Below are 24,669 nucleotides of genomic sequence, written 5' to 3'. Positions count from 1 at the left end.
CATCTAATTGCTGGAAAAATTTCAGGTCAATTTGACCTGTTTAGCTCGAATTGTGACCAAATGAATAGTTACTATTCATTTGGTCAGTTTGGTGCAGTGGCAGCCTGCTCTCATTTCACTTTGGTCAATTGTTTCACTAAGTTTTGGTCAGTTTTTGGGCATGGTTCCTTAATGAAAATTGTGCCCTTTTATGTCTATTTTCATCCCCAATTGGTGGCATATCAATTGGGCTTGTAAAATTCCCGTTTTGGTCCTTTAAAGTAGGTTTGGTCATGCTGCTTTGACCTACGAATTTGGTTTTCATTCCAACAATTCCCACACATCTCTTTTGGTCATTATTGACCATTTTTCATCTCACAATAGACCAAAGTCATCATTTAAGCATTTCTCCAAAATTTGGTTCAGAAACCCTAGCATTCAAACCCTAACTCATACATTTCATGCAATTAATTACATCTAATGGTTTTAATGCTAATCAATCAACTAAGTAAGGTTCCTAAACTCATTCAAAACCCTCAAGCCATACAAAATCATACTCCCTCTAAGCTGGACGAAATTTCAGCAATGGTCCTTCCCCATATTTGTTTCATTTAGTCAAGTTCTAAGCTCACTTAAATACCTAAACATGCATTTGAAGTAGAAAATTGAAAGTTAGCACACTAACCTTTCTTAAATCCTCCAAACCCTATCTTTAACTCCTCTTTCTTCTTGTAATCCTTGTGCTTAAGTTGAGATTGCAAGTTCTAACAAGGTTTTTAGGGGATTTATGAAAGTGGAGCAAATTAAGCTTAAGTGTAAGCTCAATGGAAGAAACTTTCATGGAGAAGAGAGGGAGAATGTGGGGCGGCACAATAAGGAAGAAGGAAGCTAAAATAATTTTTGTTTTTCTTTTATTTTCTTTAATCTTATCCCTTTTTGAAGACCAAAATTCCCAAATTAATAAAATAATTTAATTAATCTTTTATGACATCATTCATGATGTCATCACCTTTGACTTTTCTAACTTCTTTCTTTTTTTTTTTCTATTTATTTTTTTCTATTAGTACTTTAATTTAATTCTGGATTCTGAAATTTTCTTTTCTCCGTTTTTATTTGACAGTTAGGTCAGGAGTCAACTCTCGGGGTCAATTGACCAAATTGCCCATCGCCGGTTCATCCCGGTTTGTAAATAATCCAATATTTCTTTTGGCTCCCTGACCTAATTATTTGACTGGTTTAATAGTTCTTTTTCGTAATTTTCTCTTTTCCATTGTGTTCATAAGGGTCCTAAGGACCGCGGCGTCACTTTTTACGGTTCGAAATTTGAGTTTAAAATGACTTCGCAGTCGTTCCCGAGGAGGTCACTCATCGCTGTGACTCTCGGCTCGTTTAACTTCTTATGTTCTGTTTTTCTTGTTTATACTTAACTAATTGAACATTACTAATTATTTGTGTTTATGGTTTATCTAGTTGTCTTAAGTGTGGTTCTAATCCCCTTAATTGTCCAGACCAACACCGGTCACTGGAACAACGAAATCTACCAGGCTATGCAAACGGGGGTGTTACATTTGAACTCCATTGATCTGACCTCTCACACCTTCTCTCGCAGCAATTTCACGGATTCAATTTCTTCCATCCTCAGAAAGTTTTCCCTAATTTTTTCCTAATCCTTCGATTGTAATTTCTTGTTAACCATCACTTCAAATCTTAGATCCCTTCCCGCTCTGATACCATGATAAAATTGTAAATGAAAAATGAAAAATGATTCTCTATTTCACCGCACTTGAATGAATATAAGAAGAAAGTTTATATATAGCAGCAGCTAGCTAACTAGTGGTCCAAGTCAGCAACTTACAACAAACATTTCCAACAAACTAACTGTACAGCAAACTGAGCTAAATAAGTTACAACCCAAAAATTTTAGCATCTTCTACATTTGCTAGAGCTGTTGTTATGTGGTCAACTTGCAAACAAACTTAGCTAAACTTGACTAGCCTGAAATAGGTAGATTTCCAAGCTTAACTAACTTAATAAACAAACAAATGATCAAGTTTGGATTATACTTTACTTCCATCCCTGTTTCTTTGCTTTTAAATTTGAATTTGTTCTTGTTCACATGGCAGATGGAATAGTTTTGGTGTTTATACCAGCAAGCCAACACTGCTCTTTTTTTTATTTGTTTGTTACTAGTTCACCAGAATTACCTCCATCCCTAGTTTAGCAACTATTGGGAATCTGTTAGCTGTTTGGATAATGATGCTGGTAGTGTTCTAACTAAGTGAGGACATGGGCAATAATTGCAGAAGCTACACCAAGGCCATCATGCGAACATTGAATGTAAAGGGACTTACACTCTTCCATTTAAAAAGTCACCTCCTGGTTTTGTTTCTGTTAGAAGAAAGAATACAAGTAATGAAGGAAAGGATTGTGTATTTGTCTGAGTCTTATTTACAGAGATATTACATCTATTTATACATGAGAATATGAGTTAATTTAGATAAGAATAATAATTGCTATAATTATGCTACATAAATCTCCTATAATCATGTTAATTGCTGTAATTATGCTACACAAATCTCCTGTAATCATACTAATTGCTGTAATTATGCTACAGAAATCTCCTATAATCATGCTAATTGCTGTAATTATGCTAACACCCCCCCCCTCAAACTCAAGGTGGTAACACAGGTGTCAACTTGAGTTTGCTTAAGAGATCCTGAAAGCGAGCGGGAGGATACGTTTTGGTGAATATATCAGTGGTTTAACTGACAGAGGAGACAGGAATCAAACATATGGTGCCATGAGCATTATGATGACGTACAAAATGACAATCAATTTCGATGTGTTTGGTACGCTCATGAAAAACATCATTATGAGAAATCTGTATGGCACTTCTATTATCACAATGAAGCATTGTGGCAGAAGAATGAGTGACACCCAAATCAGTTAATAACCACCGTAACCAAAGTAATTCAGATGTAGCCTCAGTAAGAGCACGATACTCAGATTCTGTGCTAAAACGTGCAACAACAGTTTGCTTTTTGCTACGCCAAGAGATAAGAGAATTACCTAAGAAGAAACAATAACTAGTTGTAGAGCCACAATCTGACAGATCACTAGTCCAATCAGCATCAAAGTAGCCAGATAATAATAGGGAGGAGGTAGCGAAAAAGTGCAAACCATGAAAAAGAGTGCCTTTGATATAACGAAGGATTCGAAGTACTACAGATAAATGAGTAGAGCGAGGAGCAGACATAAACTGGCTGACCAGATGAACAGCATATGAAATATCAGGTCGAGTAACTGTGAGATAAACAAGACTCCCGACAAGCTGTCGATATAAAGTAGGATCATCAAGAGGAGTGCCATCAAGAGGTGTAAGTTTGCAATTGAGCTCCAATGGGGTTGATACTGTTTTGCTATCAATGATGCTTGCTCGAGAAAGTAAGTTAGATGCATACTTGGCTTGAGATAAATAATATCCATCAGAATTTTGAGAAACTTCAAGACCTAAAAAATAGCTGAGAGAACCCAGGTCTTTCATTTCAAAATGTTGATTGAGATAATATTGTAACTCTGAAATACCAGATGAATCATCTCCTGTCATTATCATATCATCCACATAAAGCAACAGAAGAACAATACTACTGTTAGTTCGGCGAGTGAATAATGCAGAATCATGTAGACTAGAGAGAAAACTAAGTTGAGCAAGATTGGAACTAAATTTGGCAAACCAAGCCCTGGGAGCTTGTTTTAATCCATATAAGGCTCGTCGAAGTTTGCAAACCTTATGAGTAGAATGATAACTAGGAGGAGGATGCATATAAACCTCTTCTGTTAAATCACCATGAAGAAAAGCATTTTTGACATCCATCTAGAAAAGTTTCCATTTACGAACTGCAACAATAGCTAAGAGACTGCGAATAGATGTTAATAGGGCCACTGGAGCAAAAGTTTCTTCATAGTCGATACCATACTCTTGAGTGTACCCTTTGGCTACTAAGCGAGCTTTGTAGCATTCAATAGTTCCATCAGAACGGGTCTTGATTTTGTAAATCCATTTGCAACCAATAGGGGTCTTGTTTGGTGAAAGATCAACTAAATCCCAAGTATGAGTTTTCTCTAAAGCCTGAAGTTCGTTAGTCATAGCTTGCTGCCAAAGAGGGTTAGTACTTGCCTCACAATAAGAACTAGGCTCATGAAGGGTTGCAATAGTAAAGTAACAGTGAAAATCAGAAAGATAATGAGGAGTTTCTCTTACACGGGTAAATGACGAAGAGTAGTGCTAGGAGGAGATGCAGGCGCAGGTACTGGATTAACAACTGGTGCAGATTCAATAGGGGCAGGTGTAGTTGGGCTAATATTGAGCAAATCATAATCACCTGGATTAGGACTTGGAAACAGCTCTTTGGAGGAGTCAGTGAAAAATAGAGAGTCAGTATTGACAGAGTGATGAAATTTGGAAAGAGGAGAACATAGTATTGTCCCAAAAGGTAACATGATGAGAGATGCGTAACTTATTAGAAATAGGATCCCAACAACGATACCCTTTGTGTTCAATGCCATAACCAAGAAAACAGCATAGATGAGCATGGGGTTCTAATTTGGTATGTTCATTAGGTTGTAAAAGAACAAAAGAAACACATCCAAAAGGTTTAAGGATGGAATAATCAGGAGGTTGTCCAAACAACTTTTCAAAAGGAGATAAATTATGAAGAACCAAGGTAAGAAGACGGTTAATAATATAAACAGCATGAAGAGCTGCTTCTCCCCAAAATTTTTCTGGACATGAGGCAGAAAGAAGAAAAGTACATACAGAATCAAGAATATGGCGATGCTTGCGTTCGGCTCGCCCATTCTGTTGAGAGGTGTGAGGACAAGAACGTTAAACAACGGTGCCTTGTTGACTAAGAAACTGAAGTAAAGAAGAATCCCGATATTCCATGGCATTGTCTGTTCGGAGAATTTTAATGTCACAAGAGAACTGAGTTTTAATCATTTTTTCAAATGTGATGTAAATTTGTGATAACTCAGATCGATGTTTCAAAAAATATATCCAAGTAAATCGAGAATAATCATCAATAAATATCACAAAATAATGAAAACCATTTATTGAAGAAATAGGAGAAGGACCCCATATGTCAGGATAAATTAAACCAAAAGGAGTGTCTGAAGTAGTATTATTATGAGAAAAAGATAATGCAGGTTGTTTTGCAAGCTGACAATTTAAATAATTAAATGACTCAAACTTAGTAGATCCTAATAATTCACGAGAAATTAAAAGTTGAATTTTATTGGCAGAAGCATGACCAAGACGAAAATGCCATTGGTGAATGGAGGAATTAGGGATTGTAGCTGTAGACACAAATCTCTGAGGAAGATGTAAAGATGCAAGCTCAAATAATCAACCCACTCTACGACCCTTCCCAAGAATCTGTCCCGTTTGTGGATCCTATACCTAGACACCATGGGGAGAAAAAAAATAACATTTAGTCCTTTTTCACACAACTGACCAACAGAAATAAGATTGAGTGCCAAATTAGGGATATAATAGGTGTCAGGAAGATGAAGATTTGAGGTAGACACATGACCATTCTGTGTGATGTTCATTTTAGTACCATTTGCAGTATGGATTGGTGGTAAGGAAGATACAGGTTTTGCAGAAGACAAGAATTTAAGATTAGTGGTCATATGATTACAACATGCAGAGTCAAAAAGCCAATAAGAATTATTCGGAGTGGCAGACATGGCAGCAGGAGAATTAGAAGAGATAACCTGTTTGAATAGTGCCTCAAGATCACTCATGGTGATGGCAGTAGAACCCTCGATGAGCAAAGCAAAGATGTGAGAGGAAGATCCAGGCTTTGAGACATTCTTGAATTTAGAATGCCCTCCTTTTGGTCTTGGAGGGCGTGTGGGACAATGTTCAAGAATATGACCATAACCATGACAATATCTGCATTCTATAGTAGGACAATATGCAAAAGCATGATCAATTTGATTACAATTCTTACAGAGTTGATTGCCAGATTTTTTATGTGAGGATCGAGTAGTTGCAAGAGCAGTTTCAAATTGAGAAATTTTATCTAAACTGAGACGAGTCTCTTCAAAAATAATCTCTTCAAAAATAATCTCTTGAATAGCAGTATCCAATGATGGGAGTGGATTTCGATGTAGCAGGGACGCTCGAACGACCTCATATTCTGATCGAAGAGCCATTAGAACTTGAATGAGATGATGATGATCTTCACTGATTTTGGCTTGAGATATTTGATTCCAAATGGGTTGGACCTGGGCAAGAAAATCATTCACAGATTGACCTGCTTCTTGTTTCAGTTTATGAAGAGTAGTCCACAACTGATAATAGTGGGCAAGTCCAGTGGTCTGATATCGATTAGCCAAAAAATCCCAGATTTCTTTTGTAGAGTCATAATTAGCAAATTGGATGTGGATGGACAAGACAGAGGTATTGCAAAACCAGGTGATGATCTGATGATTTTTACTATCCAATCCTCAAGACGGTCAGCAAATTTTGCATCAGTTTCATCGTTCTCTCTTGTCGGCGTAGTGATATCTCCGGTAACAATACGCCAAAGCTTGCGACTTATCAAAAAACTTTTCATTCCTTGAACCCAAAGATTATAATTGGAACCAATGGAATCATGCAATAGGTTTTGAAATATCAGATTTCTTCATTGATAACAAGATGAGGAGAAAAAAAATGGTATAATAACAGGAATGAAAGAATAAACCAGAACAGGTTGTAGAGAGAGAAGAGAGACCCCAGAAATTAGAAATAAAAGCTTTACAGCTCTGATACCATGTTAGAAGAAAGAATACAAGTAATGAAGGAAAATATTATGTATTTGTCTGAGTCTTATTTATAGAGATATTACATCTATTTATACATGAGAATATGAGCTAATTTAGACAAGAATAATAATTGCTGTAATTATGCTACACAAATATCCTATAATCATACTAATTGCTATAATTATGCTACACAAATCTCCTGTAATCATGCTAATTGCTGTAATTATGCTAACAGTTTCATTTTTCAATAATATTTCTGGTGCAATGCTACTTAATTGTTCAAAATTGTGGTGGAAATGGAAGCTTATGTACTGAGTATCAACCCATACATATATTTTGGTATTGCAGAAATGTAGACTAGGTAAGCAATCAGGGAAGGATATTGGTGAAGCATCCAAAGATGGTTGGTCCTGTTAATTTCTGTCTATTGTCATTATAGCGCACGATATCATTAGCACAATTTTTATTAGTAATCAGTTTGAGTTTGGCTAAATTGAGATTTTTATGAGGACATTATTTCTTAAAATTTTAGAGGTGCACCTGCCCCCCAAAAAAGGAATTCAAAGATAAAACCAAAAGAATAAGTAATAAAAGAAGATAATGGCAAATTGGCCCATTGATGTTTTCATTCAAAAGAAAAGAAAACTGGACGTTGGTAATTGATTGTATTTTGATGCTTTTCTTTACAGAATAAACTATTTATATTAAATCCTCTAATGAGAAACCTAAAATCTAAACTGAATGTTTCCTTTGTGCCTGTTTATATGAAGTGACTTCTTCCCCACTTCCTGAAGGGTTTTCTGGCTCGTACCTCTCAGAAAGCACTGCAGGCAGTAATTCTTCACCAACTTTTACTACTTCTGATATGAATGAGTAAGATGATTTTTCTTCTTCACTCAAAAATCACCTGTGAAATGCTTGGAATTAGTGAATTATGCAAATGTTAATGTTTAGGGGTTATGAAGTCAAGGAGGCATTAAGAGTGCAAATGGAAGTCCAAAGTAAATTATATCTACAAGTTGAGGTAAATCTTCTTCTCACGTGGAACATAATTATTATTTATGTCCCAATTTTGGACTGTTTCCATGGAAGACATCCTTGCTGTTGGTGACCATTGGATGTGGGTTTGTTTAGGGAAAAAAATAGATTTAATAATTCTGGACCTCTTGATTACTGCTTTTGATGGTGCTGAATCATGCTTCCACATTTGCACAAAACAGCAACTAGCTGATGATTAACAAAACTACACTCACCGATAACTAGGGACTATCAAGACTTTGGATCTTGCTTCTTTGGTTAGGTGTCCTGTGCCTGAACTAGCGGATCGGAAACTTCTATTGTGTAGGCAGAGAAGCATTTGCAAATTCGCCAGGATGCAGAACAAAGATATTTGGCCATGCTTGAGAGGGCTTGTAAGATGCTTGCTGATCAATTTCTTGGAGGTACAGTTATTGACACTGACGGCCAGAAGGGTTCAGGGAATAAGACACCAAAAATTGCCTCCCGTGATCTGCTTGGCTTTTACTCCTTGCAAAGCGAAGCAGTGGCTGAAGTGCGTGGCCCAGAAGAAGTATCCTCTAGTCTGCATCAACAGGGGGCTGATTGTTCCTCTGAGAGATGCCTAACTTCAAATGAGAGTCCTGGAGGATTTACTTTGGAAGGATTTCCAGCTGGAAGTAAGAAACAGATGCTGAGATTGGATTCAACGACAGCATCTCTAATTTGGAATGAAGTGAAGGTAAAAACCTCGGGGGTTAACATGAGCCCAGTTGATCCCCATGGGATCAATGGGTATGGTATATGGAGCTGAAAACTCGTCCATGGTCTTCAGCTCATTCACTGAGTTACAATTTCAATTGTAAAAAATGCTAATGTGTTTTTGTCAACAGTATTGACAGCAGTAGCGGCAATCTCGAAATTGTAGATTTAAATTTCTAGATATTGACATGTTAGACACTGCTGATGATTATTCTGCATCTTTTAATTGTTCTATTTAGAGTTGTTTCATTATGCTCAATATTGCTAATTTTTGGGTTCACAAAATCCAAGTAGCAATAGTTTGTTACTAGGATTGGCATGCATGGAAGGCATCTGTTCCCTTATCTGCTGGGAAAATAGTAAAATCGATGTGTTGGATAGACATATTACGACTGAAGGTGAAAGCTTCAAGAAGGCCATTCAGTGTAATTAGGCATTAGCAAGCTTTGTGTTGCAGCCGGCCTGGCCTACAACATATTAACAATGACTATTTGTGGCATGACAACAATGACAAGGTTAATCTTAATCGTGTGTACATGCATGTATTAAATCCTGAATCCCTTGGTTCCCAAGTAACGAAGTATCATTCTCCGATATGGTATGCTATGGAGATACATTTGGCCAGGGACCGTGTCAGAATCAAAATCAGTCAATATTGTGGTTGATTTGGTAATGAAATTGGATTAAATTAAACTGGAATTCAAACTGAAACTGGAATTGTGGGAGGATTCAAGTTTGTATTCCTTGATGGACTGTGATCGCCAATTTCGAGTCAATGTCAAACTAAAATTGGCTCGTGTCCAAGTGTACATGGAGAAGAAGAATCTCGATGCCTAGCAATTTTATGATGGTAATAGATCACAGATGTATATAACAAGGTTAACAACAAGCGGGTTAAAAAAAAAGTCAAAATGATAGAGGTGTAGAATAGAAGATGTTTTTTTTTTTTTGTTATTATTACTATTACTATTATTATTATTATTATTATTATTATTATTATTATTATTATTATTATTATTATTATTTATTATTTTTTTTAAAGCACAACCGAATAGCATAAATGGAACCATGGAGGTTGCGGTTTCTTCAGAGGTTCTTCGGACCATCAAACGATGGAAATAAGGAAATGGAAGCTTTTTGTCTTTGTGGAGATGTTAAAAAATCTCCAGAAATACCTATGGAATGAAATTCAACAAACAACAAAAGAAACTGTGTGGTGTATTATGCTGCATAATCCAAATACATAACAATCAAATAATATGCATATGAAAGGTCATTCTTTTTTTCTGAATGATCAGGAGAAAGCGAGACGGAATATAATTAAAATAGATTCTGTTAAAAGATTGTTTTCATATATATATATATATATATATATATATATATATATATATATATATATATTTTTTTTTTTTTTCATTTTTATTCTCATAAATAAACCCTCTAATTTATATTTTTTAATTCCATATTAAAAACATACTTTATTATTTTTTTATTTAAATTTATAAAATTATAATTTTATGGTTTGCTCATTTTCTGTTTGTAGAAAAAAATAAAAAAAAAAGAAAACACTTATATATAATAAGACTAAAGTGAACATGATTCAGATTTTTGTTAAATTAAATTAAATTATATTTTTCAACTTGTGTTAAGTTTAATTATAGGATTAAGCAATATGAATAATTAAATTATATAAACTACAGAACATGAATAAGACTAAAATAAGTTTATATATATTTTCTTTAATAAAATAATTAAAAAAATTTTAATTTGATAAAGATAAGGACGTTTTAATTAAAATTTTAAAATATAAAGTTTAAATAATTAATTTTAATAAATTATAAGTAGCTGATAGTAATTATCCGAATAAAAGTGAGATAAAAAAATAAGAATAGCAGTTGCAGGAGAAGCCCAAGTATCATCGTGGAGGCTTGTTAAAAAAAAAAAAAAAAAGTATCATCGTGGAAGGTCGGAGCTGGACTTGGTTCTGCTGTTCTACATTCTTAATTTCATTTGGTTCAGGTCTCTCTCTCTCTCTGTTTTTCTTTGATACACAATTTCAGCTCTCTCTCCCTCCATTCCTTTCCCTAAATTATCTATTCAACACCTGAGATTAACAGCTTTATCATAGATTGATGGTTAATCTGTATCTTAAGCAATAGCTATCAAGAATAATACAAGGCCAGCAGCTCCAAAATCTCTTATTTCACGAGATTAGTCCAATATAGATCTGGGTACGTGTTTTTTCCCACCTTCCTTTATCCTCTGTTTATGATTTCTGCTTTTTTTTTCCCTTCTATTTCTTACCTTGATTAATTTTTTACTCTTTTCTTTTTGTTGGGTTCCTCAGTTTGTACTGCTTAACGTGCGCAAACTTCTCTGCTTTTTATGTTCTAATTCTCTTCCTCTGTTTTCTCAGTTTGTGTAACCCTAATTTCGTTCTTTCTTTTACTTTAAGGGTGTTTATGTTCTTACAGGAAGAACAGAATACAGTGAATGAAACTCAACAATCAGTCAGATTTCATTAAGAATCAAGAATAAATCTATATATGGTTGGTTACAACTTCATATCTGATCATATCTAACAACCTCAAAACAACTCTTCTCTAACAAACTACAACTCTTTTATAACAAACTACCCTTGTAACTTGCTACTGAACTAACAGAATACCCGACACCCATAACAACTCTTCAACTGCTGCTGGACATTCGTTTGACTTGACAAACGCACCGTTTCACATATTGTATCGCAACAATACCCACCCCTCGAAAGACTCCTTGTCCTCAAGGAGCAAAGTCTGGAAATCTAGTTTGAATTTCATGAGCAAAGACTCAAGTTCAATCTGCTGGAGAAGCTCTCCATTGAATCAACTTTGCTGCCTTATTATTTTTTCTTTTAACAATCCTCTTATCCAAAAAAAAAAAAGATTGAACACCAACAAAAGGAAAAGCAACTAACACCAACTTAAATGACAGCAAAAGCAAGCTCCCATTAGAACACCAACAACAATCTCTGCAATTTTAATTTGACATCGAATTCTTCTCGAATGTCCTTGTCCTTACCAGTTACACCCCCCTCTTGTCCTTCTGTTTCTTCATTTTACACTGAATCCTTCCCAAATAATACTTGTCGAATTCCAAGCTAAAAAAGAACCATATGTCTGCAACATGAAAAATGAATTGAGAAGCTAATTCATGTAGGAAGATCTTTTCCTTAATTACAAGACCCAATCTTTCGACCTTAATAGCAACAATAATTTGCGTTCTTGAAGGATATTTCTCAATTACAAGAGCCAGAGTATCTGCAATATCATTGCCTTCTTGAAAAGCTTCATCTTCCATAATCTTGCACTTATCCAAGATTTCAGTGCATTCTTTAAGTCTCTTTCTATTGGACCATGACAGCCCTACAACATCTGCACTACCTTCTTTCCATTTGAAAGGTTCCAAAAAATGGCAGCACACTTGTTGAACCTCTTCTTCAATGGTATCAATGGCAGAAACATTTTCTTGAATTGTGTTATCAAATCTTCGAAATCTTACATTTATCTGTTGATTAAACTCTTTTATTCTTTGTTGGTCTTCTTCTAAAACTGTCTCAAACTTCTTTTGATTCTCTTTAGCATCAATATCTTCTTCTTCATCTGTATCTTGAATCTGTTTATCCTCTTCAACATAATTCCCAAAGCAAGCCTCCAATGCACTAACATATTCATCCCAATTCACAATCACTTCGTTACTCTTCACAGACTCTTGGTGCCATTTAATAGCTCGCCCTTCTAGATGTAAAGCAACAACCTTAACTCTCTTCTCATACTCAATCCTATACAACTCAACTCAACTCAACTAAGCCTTTATCCCAAAAATTTGGGGTCGGCTATATGGATTCGCTTTTTCCACTCTGAACGATTTTGAGTTAAATCCTCAGAAATGTGTAATGAAATATTCTGCTCTTAATAACCAACCCTCCAAACCCTCTCCACTAAAATGGGGAAATTCCAATTTAGCAGAACTATTCCAAGAATTAGCACTTACAGTATTATTCGCAATTGGCACTTGTTCATCCCATTGCCTTCTTTCCACTGTCTCCACATCCTGACAATTCAACCCAGCGATTAAAGACTTCAATTCATCCATTATTTCCTGAAACTTGGCTTCTTGGCCTGCCAACATCTCTTGTAATCTTGCCTCTTGACTATGCTCAGCCTTTATCACCATAGAAGCTAGCTCCTTCCGCCACTCTTGGGACTGCGTCTCCACCCCTGCCATGGCCGTGGATCACCGCTTTGATGCCAGTGTTGTGACAGAATATGGGGAGAACAGAATACAGAGAATGAAACTCAACAATCAGTCAGATTTCATTAAGAATCAAGAATGAATTTGTATATTATTGGTTACAACTTTGTATCTGATCATATCTAACAACCTCAAAACAACTTCTTCCCTTTCCCTCTCCTACAACAAACTACCGTTGCAACTTGCTACTGAACTAACGGGATACCCGACACCCATAACAACTCTTCAATAGCTGTTGGACATTCGTTTTACTTGGCAAACGCACCGTTTCACATATTGTACCACAACAGTTTATAATAAATTTCTGATGTTGCTTCTTCGTTTTCGTTTCTTTTTCTTTTTCTTTATTTCTTTCTTTGTTTGTCAGTAATAGGGTAATTAGTTTATGCAGCTGTTTGAAAGTCATCATCCTACAACTTTGGTAGCTCCATGCTTTCTTTTCCTATGTATGCATACTCTTATCCTACAACATTAAAAATTTGGGCCAATTGTTCTCTAACCTTCATTACTTCAACTTGGTTCTGTTAGGGATACTTCCTAATTGTATGTTAGTATATAAATTTGCTGAATTTTAGATTATCAACTTTATATCAACTGTTTTTAACTAAAACTAAACCTGTTTCCAATTGTGAAACATTTATGTATAAAAGAACTTGGGAATTTTGTTGCCATTAGCCATGTCTTTCATTCTTTTTTTATTGTGAATTCGTGACATGTATGTTCCTGGATTTTTGTTGCCAAATTTCAATTCACAATTAGATATGTAGCTGTGATTTGTTTCCCCATTAGCAATTGCCATGTGCATTGGCAGTCTGACATGTCTATAGATGTAGATAATGTTGCATTGGATTTGGCTGTAGATAACGTTGCACTTCTTTTATATTTAATTTTATCTAGATTAGATAAAATGCTATACATTTTATTGCAGTGCTTGCTTAATGTTAAGTAGTATTAAATATATTTATGTATTGCAATTTTAGCAATAGAAAGGGAAGTGATCAAACTAGGGTTAGCTTAGATATAATAGAGGTTTCCTAGAGCACACACGTTAGATACCTAGGATCTGTTAACGAAGAAATGTTGAAGTGAGAAGGATGTCAACCATAAGATTAAAGGAAGATGGTTAAGTAGAAAAGTGTGACAAAAGTTCCTTGTGATAAAAAAAAAAACTCAAGAAAAGTTGAAGAGAATACTTTATAGAACAAAATTTGAGCATATATGGCAATGAATGTTTAGCGATGAAGAAATGACTCTTTTACAAGATTAGCATGGAGAAATGAGAATGCTAAGATGGATATGTCAAAAAGCAAGGATGGAGATATGAGGAATGGATGTCATAGAGATGGTTTGAACATGTGGATTGTAAACTAAAAAATGCGCTAGTGCAGAAGGTTGGGCATATTGAAATTGTAAGAAAGCGAGTGGTGATCTAGTATGATGTGGGGAAAGTTAGAATAAATGATTTTGTGGCTATAGATATTTTGAAAGATATATTGCCCTGAAGTAAGTGGAATAGAGAAATGGATTCATATAGTGGACCCTAACTGGTTTGGGATTAAGTTGTTGTTGAGTTGAACACAAAAGCTTACTCTAATTGAAATTGGGAGTTGCTTAATACAATACAAGGTTAAATGTACATGTTAGATTTTTATGGAAAAGGAAATGTAAATGTAGAGAAGTTTTGGCCGCTTATTTTTACAATGTAACTGCTAAGTAGCTGCAGCTGGAAATTTAGATCGTGGTGAAATGCTAGGTGTATTTGGGAACATGTTTTATCTTAAATTTGTATGATTAAGAAATGTTAAGTAATGGGATGAATTAGTTTTTCCGAACATTGTGCTATTCTTTGTTCTAGTTTCTGATTTGTTTCTTTCGTAATTAACTTTGTATCTGAGAACCTAATGTATGAAATAAGAGTTTTTCAACATTTTTAAGCTTATGGTATATGGATTCATGGCTAATGAAATAACGACAATTTATTAAGCAATTGGTTGTAACCAATTGGTGGGTATGAAAAAGAGTTAAGCTAGTGATTTTCTGGCTATTTGATTCACATATGTCCTGTTCTAGTAGGGAACTTAAAGATCTAAGCTGATTTCTTTGTCATTATAGTCAATTCTTTCCTAATTGGGCCTATTTAGCTTTTAGTACTTTTGCCAATTTCAGGTTTGTTCTTTAGCATTGTGGTTAATTTCTGAATAAATATATGATCTTTCCAAATATTTTAGCCTTTTTTTTTATATAAATAAACATTTTGTTGTCTAGTTCCAACTAGATCCAGATTGGGGCCTAGTTGAGTTGCTAGATCATAGATGCATATTGAATTGGCAATTGCAGTTAAATATGACATGCTCATTGGATTTGCTACATGGAACTCATGTTAGTTACACCCTACTCTTCCTCTGATTCTCTTTTTTGTTGATATTTTAGCTTCTTAAGTACAACTATTCCTTAAAGGGATCCTATGGAGAAATGGGAATAATTTTAATTAATTTTGATATTTGGATATTTGTGTATTTGGATGATATTTTTTACAGTTGTGTATTAATGGGTTAAAATTTACGCGATCCATTTATTTGAAGGGTAAAACGTGACGTGTTATGTCATGCAATATGTATAATGATCCATTTATTTAAACAAGTTCACATATCTTGTAACCTGTATCATAAACGTATCCGTGCTAGGGTTGAGCATTTTGATATAATTAATTAAATGAGTCATGTTTGAGATAGACATATTTATGTTATAAGTATATGTTGACATGACTTGTTTATGCTTTGTGAACACGAATTGCCAGCCAGCTTTACGTGCTAGTAGTTAGTTTACTACTTAAATTTTTCACTTTCTATTGCTTAATATAAATAAATAAAAATGACATTTTAATTGAGAAAAGAGGAATATTTCATTAAAAAAGTAGATTTACAGTCCGAAGCCCATAATAGAAAATTATTCCTACAAACTCAAACCCCAGACCCATGATAAAGGAACCCAATTGGAGCCTTAGATGTATACGGGTTAAACCTAAAAATTCATCGGCAGCCACTCTTGCATGGACCACTTTATTTCATCTCATCACCTCATCGTCGGCAACCAAGGAGAAATTGCTTAAACAAGTAAATGAACGCAGGGAAGCTCAGACAGAAACCACCTCTTCTGAGCCATCTGAGGTATGACAAAGCAATTTCCCCTAAAGAAATTGAGATCCAGAAGAGCTAAGAAGCAATAATTCAAGAAAACCCAAGGCTAGGAACCAGTGCCGGACTGAACCGGGAATAGGCTTGGCAGAACAACGAACATCTCATTCTCATCTAGTCCAAGCAGTGGTGGAGACGATAACCAATTGGTACTCTTACTACCGAAGATGCCAGCCAACAGGGGGGTCCCCTAAAATAGAGACTGAAACTAGTTCATCGATCTATGCTAAAACCCTCTCAAACAACGCTTAGAACTCGTAGATCAACAAAACAACCCAAACACAAGATTATGCAAGCCAACCTAAGGGGGGAGGGAAGTTCCACCTTCTATTGGGTTGAGGGACCTTCCCCTGCCCTAAGGACAGAGGTGGGTTACTTAAACACCAGTCGGTTGAAATTGTAGAGAGAAGTTAGAGAAAAACTCTTTCAGTAAGAAGAGAGACGAACTTTCACTTCTTTCACCCTTATCTATTTGCTTATATTCAGGGAATTATGTATAGTATTTTCTTCCTTCTCCTTTCCTTGGATATGTATTGACGAAATTGTATAACTATGCAGAGATAGAGAATAAAGATACACATTCCCTTCATCTTTTCATCTTCTTTACTGCTCTATTGTCAATTGCTTTGGTGTCCTGTCAACTCCTTTGCCCTCTTTCTCCATTCAGGAAGAACAAAGCTAGAGATGGAGATGATAAATTCAAGTGATGGAGATGCGGATCAAGAGATGAGTGTTGCAATTGCTCGTGGGGGACCTATTTACATTCCCAACTTAGTGGGACCTCTAACCAGGGTTCCTGACTTTGAGTCTGCTCTTTTCTATGAACTTGAGGTTTCTTGTTCGCTATACACTATATACTCTTGGATTTATCCATATTGGTATCTTCTTATGCTTAAAATTATTTAATCAACTGCTAGCTTGATTAATTTGGAATCCTGTCCCTTTTATGTAGGATTTGAAGGATGAATTGTGCTTGCACGCTATTTCACCATCCAATGATGATAATATTTCGTATGTTTCTTTTGTCTTTGGTTCTTTGTAATTTTTTTTCAGCGTTCTATTTGCAAATTATTGATTGCAAAAATTTAATTGTTTGTAGGATTGATGAGCTTAAAATTTATAGCAACGAGGATTTGCTGGAGTTGGCCTTGAAGGAAACTCTGAATGTAAGTTAAATATTTTTGTTCGAAAACCTATGTATTATGCAGTAAGAGAAACTCGACTAATGTTTCATGGATGCTAATCATAGGATGAGAAGAAGAATGAAAGTTCCTTGCGGCCATCCTCAGAGGGCTTGATTACCAGGTGAGTAGTGTAGGTAAATGTGCTTTTGCTAGCATTTTATTTGTGTACACTCATATACATATCAAAATTCCACTCCCTCCCTTAGCCAGCTTGTTATCGATACTCATTTCATGTGCAGGTTTATTGTGGTTTATTCAAGATCAAATACCTCTTTTCTTCTCATGTATGCATGCATGCATGTATGTATATATTTGCCTTTTCATCTCTATGAGTCCCATCCCTGGGAAATAGATGACACTAAAAGAGTGAAAGCTCTGGGTTCCCATGGTTTATGATGCGTGAATGGGGATCTAGTTTGTCAATATTAAATAAAATGAAATCTCAAAACTAGGTCTTTGTTGCTTCACCATTGTTGAATTGCATCAGATTGTATTGATAAGCTATGTTAATTTGGTTTACCTTCTATTTCATAGCCTTGTGTCCAAAATAAATATTGTTTTGTAGCATAGTGTTTTTTCCCCCTTCCTCCTAAACATTTTTACTTTTTTTTTTTCTTCAGGAGAGAAAATGATATTAGGGATTCAAGCAATAATACTGATTTGGAAAGCTCTGAAGTAGGAGATCCTTCAGCCACTTTGGAATCATTAAATGAAGAAACCTATTACAACGGAACAATTGTTAACAAGAAGTCAAGGAAGAGACAAAGACCGTTGAAATCTTTAGATGGATCTCATAGTGGAACCAGTTGTAACGGAACTATCAATAGCAACAATTCAAGGAAGGGAAAAGGAAAGAAGGCAAATAAATGTGATGTTGGCGTATGTTACCTGTCCTACTGCTACTATGTTCAGCTTTCACCTATTTGTGTGTGCTGCTACTATATAATTGCCATGTTGGAACGAGGCCTGATAAGATATGCTATATAAATTGTAGAGTTGATTTCTTTCCTTTTTTTAATATGGACATTTGCTTTATTCAATGATGTTTTTGTTCATGCTACTAAAGTACATTTTCTTTTTATGCTGGTGATCGCTTGATACTCCTACCTTATTAATTCGCTTCCAAGATGAAAATGAACATGATATAACAACTAATCTTTGCATAAGTGCATGTACATGTTTGAAATTAGCTTAGCTGCAGTTAATTAGATTAATAAACAATGGTAGCAAATCCATACAAGTAATGGATTGCATTCAAGAATAAATGTAGGTGTAACATGTTCTGAATTGTCCCTCATTTATGGTGAATGTACTGTAGATGCTTGGTCTATTTGATGAATTTGTTATTCTTGCATGTCCAGGAGAGTTGCTTTGCGAAGGTGGATGAAGTATTGAAAATCAAACAAAAGCAGGATCAAGACAAAGCAACTGTTAGACTGCATTCATTTAAGTATGTTTTATTATGTAAGTTTTCAATTATGTGTAATTGATGCATCCTTTGAATTTATCTTTATCATTGCCTCTTATTTCTGTCTCATGCTAGTTGCAAAGCCAACATGGGTGCCATTCCATCCTCAGAGCTAGAGAGTGGTGAAAGGCTGAAAATTCTACTATCTACAAATTTTGGGAAACAGGTTGGCTAATAAATTGTCCATTAGAATTTTTTTACCATCCATTTTCTACTTTCTGTACAAACATACCCATATATAATACCTTGCAAGTACAAAATAACCTCTACCGCAATTAGGCCAGAACTCAGGGAAGAAAAGCCATAAGCTTAACGGCTGATGATGCCACTTATCCCTCTAACTAGTGAAGAAAACAAATGAATATGAAATATATATATATATATATATATATAAAGAATAGAAGATATACTTTCGAAATCTTATATGTTGTGAGAAGCGAAGGAGATTAAAAAGGTGAAATAAAAAAGAAAACCTAGCTACATCTGGTGATTGGTATGAATACTGCCATATTGGTAATTATTGGTGGTGACTGAGGACTGAAGATTGTGGATAAGAAGAAAGGGATAGGTGGTCTTAAGAATGAGAAAATCAATACTAATGTCTTGATTGCAAAGTTGGTAGCCAGTTGTTTGTCCATTGACAGTGCTGCTGACTGCGCTTGATGGTGAACTTCAGGTTGAGGTGTGGGCAGCGGTTAGAGAAACCTTGTGATGTGTTGGGAGACATGGAGCAAATGTAATTGAAAAACAGAGGAAACTGAAATTTTGGATTCTAATTTTTAGGCACCTTCTCAAGAAATATAAAGATGCTTTTCTAGTTATTTTTCAATTATGTAGAAATGGACTGGGTTTTGTAATTCCAATTCTAGACAATGCTTCAAACAAAGGAATTGAAAAGTCCACTGTCCATTCCCAAAAATTAATTCCAGATGCACCAAATAAGGGGCTAATAGTCTAATTTGTTTATTTGCTCATTCATACTGCTGAAAACTTTTCATTTATTCTTTGGCCATGCCTTTGCTCAAATTAATAGCAGTCGAAGCCCTCAAATGTTCAAGAACACATATCTGTACACCATCCAGAGGTTGTTCTTTGCATTGAGGTTTACCACAACATACGACACTGGTTAAAGGTATACCTTTCTATTCAGTTGTCTTAGAAATAAATTATCTTGATTTCTATTATTTGTTGGCTACCGCAGTTGAGATTATGATACTTATGTAATTATGGTTGTGTTCTATCAATAATTGCTAGAGAAGTAGGATGTATGGGATTTTATTTATTTATTTTGTGTAGTGATAAATTTAATACATAGCTAGTTTTGGATTTTGTTTGTTATTTTAAATTTTTTGGAGTAATCTAAATTCTTTATATTCTGTTTATTTTCTCAATTTTGAGTGGTTTGTAAGGGTTTACCAATCAACAAATATTTATTTTTTCCTATGTGGATTCCATAGCAAAATTTCTAGTATCTTAGGGCTACATTAAATTAGAATATTATGTAGCCTCCCACTGTGCTTTTCTTCTTTTTCAGATGGGAATACAAATTTGCTTTGAAGCTTTGAAATCATGATTCATGTTTTTGGATATAAATAGTATGCTGGTACCTTTAGGGTCATTCAGTGAATTGGGCTTGTATGATACAATGGTGTCATAGTTTGCCAGAATTTTGGATGTTTACCTGGAGTTCATAAGCAAAGGTTAAAGAATGTATATTACTTATCTAGGTCTTATGGGTTTGTAATTTGGAGATCATTTTGTTTTCTTTGTATGGCTATACTTCTTTTAGATGTTTGTAGGGTCTAAAAAAATAGGTCTGAGGCAGGTTGATGTATTCATTTTAGGCCAAGGATTCTGGAAGAGTTTAACGTTTTAGTCTGTACTCTAGAGCTATCTATTGCAAGTCTAGTCTTTGATTCAGAGATTTCCTGTCAAACTAGTTTGCTATTTGCTAATTTACTATTTACCATATTATTATGTTGTTTATTTTGAAATATCAGGAAAATAATAAAGGCTTTGCATGTGCATGCAAATCTTTTTTAAGATTACTTGTAGAAAAAAATATGGCCCTTAGAGCTAAAAGATAAGATTTATTTGCTCTCCTAGTCCTAGGATTATGGGAATTGAGAATGGATTGATAAAGAATTTACTGGTTTCTTGTGTAAAAAATTTGTGTTCTGCATATTCTAATCATGAAAGAAACATGCGTTTTGCTACTCTACTGTACTGTTAACTAAATGTCTAAACTTTCTTTGGGTTGTTGCTTTGTTGGGATTTGGGAATGGACATGCTTCCTTAGTACGAGTATTTTTGAGGAGTAGATGATGCTCTATCAACAACGTAGCATGTCTATGATGACTCTTCTTTCAATGTTATGGCCAAGAATAAAGTGTTTTGTTTTTTTTTTTTTGTTTTTTTGTTTTTTTTTTTATGTATTAAGAATCATTGCAGTTCCTTACATGAAATTTGCTCAGGAATCAGGATAGAATGTATTAAGAAGTAATATAGTATTCTATTTGAAATTTTCTCTCTAAATAGGACCCTTCATTTTCTGTATATATTCTATTTGGTTGATGACCTTTCTAAAATCTTATGCTTTGTTTAAGAATGGTTATCAGCTATTATTCATATAGCAGTTGTCTCATCTATTTGGTAAAAATTTGCTCACATTCAATGGTTTTTCTTGCAATACACATATGTATATTTTTTAAATTGAATTAACGTAACTCTCTCTCTCTTTGGGGTATGAGCGAGTTTCTGGGTAGTGATTTGGTTTTGCTCCAACTTTTCTGTTGTTTCTCAATATACATAATCTTTTTCTTGGCTTTTCTTTCTCCTTTCCAATAGTGTTATTGATTTCATTTTGAATTGTTTTAGACACAAGAGTTCTTGGTCCTAGGAAGACAAATGTTAACTGAAATGAGGGACAGGATTTATTGCATGACAGACCAAGTGATGCAAAAGGCAGGGCATTATGATCCATCTGGATATTTTCTCATAGAAGTAAGTTCTATTCACTCTAGTTTGGTTTTATCACCGATATTTTGTCACTTTACGTAATGGAATGTGCAATTGTGTAGGATGTGTTTTGCAATGATACAAGGGATCCATCTGCAATAGATTGCAGTGAACCAATTTTTGATTGGCTTAAAAACTCAAAGGATGATGCCCTTAGAAAATGGGAATGTATCATAAGTGGTGAGTTACAACGAAAACAGAAAGCAGTCATAGGTGAGGTAGCCACTTCACAGTTGCCCAAATTCAGATGTGTTGACATGCAGAAAACACGGTTTTGTGACTTGAGATTTCGTCTTGGTGCTGGATACCTCTACTGTCATCAGGTACAATTTTACCTTTACATTTAGTTGGCTAAAATATTGATTCGAATTTTTAGCAATCTTTTGCATAGTATTTGACCTTCAAATGACATGAGTTTTTAAGTTTCATCATCTCAAATTTCTGCTTGGCATGAGTTGGTGGTTTTATTTTGACGTCGGCTTGTGTTCTTGTAGGCATCCTCATAACATGTATTTGTTTGGTTTTTTATTTGGGAAACTCCTTGATGCAGGGAGACTGCACGCATACCATTGTTATCAGAGACCTAAGATTGATTCATCCCGAGGATGTCCAGAACCGGGCAGCTTATCCAATATTAATTTTCCAACTAAAATTACGTTTCCAGAAATGCAATGTTTGCAACATTTTCAGGGCTACAAAAGTGATTGTGGATGACAAATGGACCCCAGATAACCCTTGCTATTTCTGTAATGACTGCTATTACCTTCTTCACTACTCTGAGAATGGATCTCTACTGTATAGTGATTTCTCAACTTATGACTATCTTCATGACTAATTCTTGTATTAGATCTTTGTTTTTGAACTTGCAATTTCTTGAACAAGTACCTTTCTTGGCAACCATAGTTTTAATTGTAGCTATAAATTTCATGAGTTCACAAGTCTAAAGACTACTGATTACTAAAATTATCGACTCGATGCATTACTGAATGCGTTCGCTGGAGTATCATGGAAGTTATTGAAGTGTGTTCTACAGTGTTGGCTACTTGGTGTATGTATTGCATTAGGCTTCCAAGTTGCAAATTTTGTGGGAAATGTATACTGAATGCTTTTACTTAAATTTATAAGCACCTGATGTTAAGAAGTCCTACGAAGTTGCAATGGATGTATGCATTAAAGGATGAGGTATGTTTTTACAAGTCTTTAGCTACATTTGTAGATTTTGTTAAAGCACTCTCATTAAAACAATTTTTTTTTCCCGCAGTTTAAGCATAGCTGCTTGTTCAACCATTAGGAAGCTGACACAGAATGACAAATCTTCTTGTGGATCTGATTGATGTATGCATATATATATGGTGAAGTTTTTTTGCGTAATTCAAAGTCTATAACCATGCAAATGTTTAGCCCATCTTCTAGCCATGTAAGGATCATGGTAATCCCAACTCTGAACGCTAGTTGTCCCCCCTCCAATTATTTTTGCTTTCCTTCTTGCAACAGCAGCATCTATGTTAGGATCATGTGCTTACCGTTTATCCCTTAAACTAATCACAATTTTCTCCTGTTCCGGCGCACTCATTAACTACACCTTCAATGTAGCTGTATCCCACGTAAACATGTCCAGAATCGCCTAATTCTAATAAAATTCTCCTGTCTTCATTGACTCTTGGTTCTCCAAGCCTTACTATCCTGCCTTTTTCCCAATTTTCAATTGGACATCTCTGATCACACCTCCAAGCAGTCTCACTAAGAACTTGTCAAACTCATGCATGACAAATCTATTAGAAGTTCCAACGCCAAATTCCACATGAAACCGATGGATTGGAATGGGATATTGCATGTTGATGGCATGGTATGATCTTGTTGTACTATAAGAGAGATGCAAGATACAGGAATTTGGATTCTCGTGCGCACAATTTTCAAGTATCTTTATACCTTTCTTGAGGCCTTCAGTCGGATCTGCTTGCCCCATGAAGAAAAGACGGTCAATGACTTGCGAAGCTGTTCGCTTACCATAGGATGTTATGCGTCTCAAGGGAAAGATGCGGGAAGTAGATGAAGAGTCAGTCACAATAGCCAAACGATCAACAGGGTGGAGGGAGAATACCACTAATGTCATGGATTGCTTGACAAGCCTCAAATGTGGTCTGTTGGGGCTTATTAGAGCCAAGTTTATTGCATTTTTCACGGTATTGTCATGTAACATTGTCAATAATATTATACGTTCTCTATTTTTTTTTTTTCTCTTCTTTCAACTGCATAACAAAATTTTGATATTTAAAATAATAAAAATAACCATATAATTAAATCGACTTCAAATGACTATATCTTTAAGCAATGTTACTATTATATTATTATATTTTTATTATGTTACTATAAAATCTTCAATAAAAAATTTAAGAGAAAAAACTAGTGAAAAATAAAAAATAATATTTAATTAATAAAAAAAATATATAAAAATTAATATACTTTTAAGTAATATTCCTATCATATTACTATATTTTTATTGAAATTTTTATTAAAAATTTTAAAAAATAAAAAATTAAAAAAATATTTAATTAATAAAAAGTATATAAAAATAATTATATCTTTGAGCAATCATTTCACTATATTATTATATTTTTATTATGAAATTTTTATTAAAAATTTAAGAAAAAAAATAATAAAAATATAAAATAATAATTAATAAAAAAATAAAAAATAAAATAATTAATAAAAAATTAAAAAATTATTTAATTTTTATATATTGAAATAAAAAAATATAAATTAAAATTATTAATCATAGAATCTCAGTCAATCAAAGAAAAGTTAACAATATTATCAAAAGGAGCACATTCATAGCACAAGAATGGTGTCGTTGAGACCTTAGCAGCTGTCATGGTAATTGAAACTCCTCGGCTTTGACCCTCTTAAGCAACTTGATAGTCATTAATGGTGCTGCATATGGGGATAGAAAGAGAACTAGAAA

The 24,669-nt window shown here is 34.5% G+C and overlaps 2 protein-coding genes and 1 pseudogene across 5 annotated transcripts; 2 read left to right on the top strand and 1 right to left on the bottom strand.

The window, feature by feature from the left end:
* The first annotated feature begins 2,265 nt into the window (after window positions 1–2,265).
* On the top strand, window positions 2,266–8,731 carry LOC110653512 (protein PHR1-LIKE 2-like). The gene is made up of 5 exons (XM_058136347.1): window positions 2,266–2,358; window positions 7,141–7,195; window positions 7,587–7,665; window positions 7,747–7,816; window positions 8,138–8,731. The coding sequence occupies exons 1-5, from the start codon at window positions 2,266–2,268 to the stop codon at window positions 8,600–8,602; spliced, it is 762 nt and encodes a 253-aa protein (XP_057992330.1). The 3' UTR covers window positions 8,603–8,731.
* A 1,708-nt stretch (window positions 8,732–10,439) lies between these two features.
* Window positions 10,440–22,645, top strand: LOC110653530 (snRNA-activating protein complex subunit). Of its 4 annotated transcripts, XM_021809212.2 has the most exons (13): window positions 10,440–10,569; window positions 10,710–10,781; window positions 16,705–16,868; window positions 16,990–17,048; window positions 17,137–17,203; window positions 17,287–17,342; window positions 17,842–18,100; window positions 18,583–18,671; window positions 18,765–18,855; window positions 19,723–19,821; window positions 21,567–21,692; window positions 21,770–22,030; window positions 22,258–22,645. In XM_021809212.2, the coding sequence occupies exons 3-13, from the start codon at window positions 16,722–16,724 to the stop codon at window positions 22,540–22,542; spliced, it is 1,539 nt and encodes a 512-aa protein (XP_021664904.2). In that variant the 5' UTR covers window positions 10,440–10,569; window positions 10,710–10,781; window positions 16,705–16,721; the 3' UTR covers window positions 22,543–22,645. The 4 variants fall into 4 exon arrangements, with proteins under 4 accessions (XP_021664904.2, XP_021664901.2, XP_057993294.1 ...); XM_021809209.2 differs by having other exon boundaries at window positions 10,440–10,781; XM_058137311.1 differs by lacking the exon at window positions 19,723–19,821 and having other exon boundaries at window positions 10,443–10,781.
* A 212-nt stretch (window positions 22,646–22,857) lies between these two features.
* Window positions 22,858–24,007, bottom strand: LOC110653531 (E3 ubiquitin-protein ligase WAV3-like; annotated as a pseudogene).
* Between the last annotated feature and the right edge of the window lie 662 nt (window positions 24,008–24,669).

Source organism: Hevea brasiliensis, chromosome 15 (genome assembly GCF_030052815.1).
Source record: "Hevea brasiliensis isolate MT/VB/25A 57/8 chromosome 15, ASM3005281v1, whole genome shotgun sequence".
Taxonomy (NCBI): domain Eukaryota; kingdom Viridiplantae; phylum Streptophyta; class Magnoliopsida; order Malpighiales; family Euphorbiaceae; genus Hevea; species Hevea brasiliensis.
This window is presented reverse-complemented; position numbering and strand designations above follow the sequence as displayed.

Bases quoted from the DNA above. Each gene is read 5' to 3' on its own strand.
- LOC110653512 (XM_058136347.1), top strand. From the start codon at position 2,266: ATGGGCAATAATTGCAGAAGCTACACCAAGGCCATCATGCGAACATTG. The intron at 2,359-7,140 runs GTTTTGTTTCTG...TTGGTATTGCAG, and splicing joins ATTTAAAAAGTCACCTCCTG to AAATGTAGACTAGGTAAGCA. The intron at 7,196-7,586 runs GTTGGTCCTGTT...CACTTCCTGAAG, and splicing joins TGGTGAAGCATCCAAAGATG to GGTTTTCTGGCTCGTACCTC.
- LOC110653530 (XM_021809212.2), top strand. From the start codon at position 16,722: ATGGAGATGATAAATTCAAGTGATGGAGATGCGGATCAAGAGATGAGT. The intron at 18,101-18,582 runs GTATGTTACCTG...TTGCATGTCCAG, and splicing joins CAAATAAATGTGATGTTGGC to GAGAGTTGCTTTGCGAAGGT. The intron at 18,856-19,722 runs GTTGGCTAATAA...TCAAATTAATAG, and splicing joins CTACAAATTTTGGGAAACAG to CAGTCGAAGCCCTCAAATGT.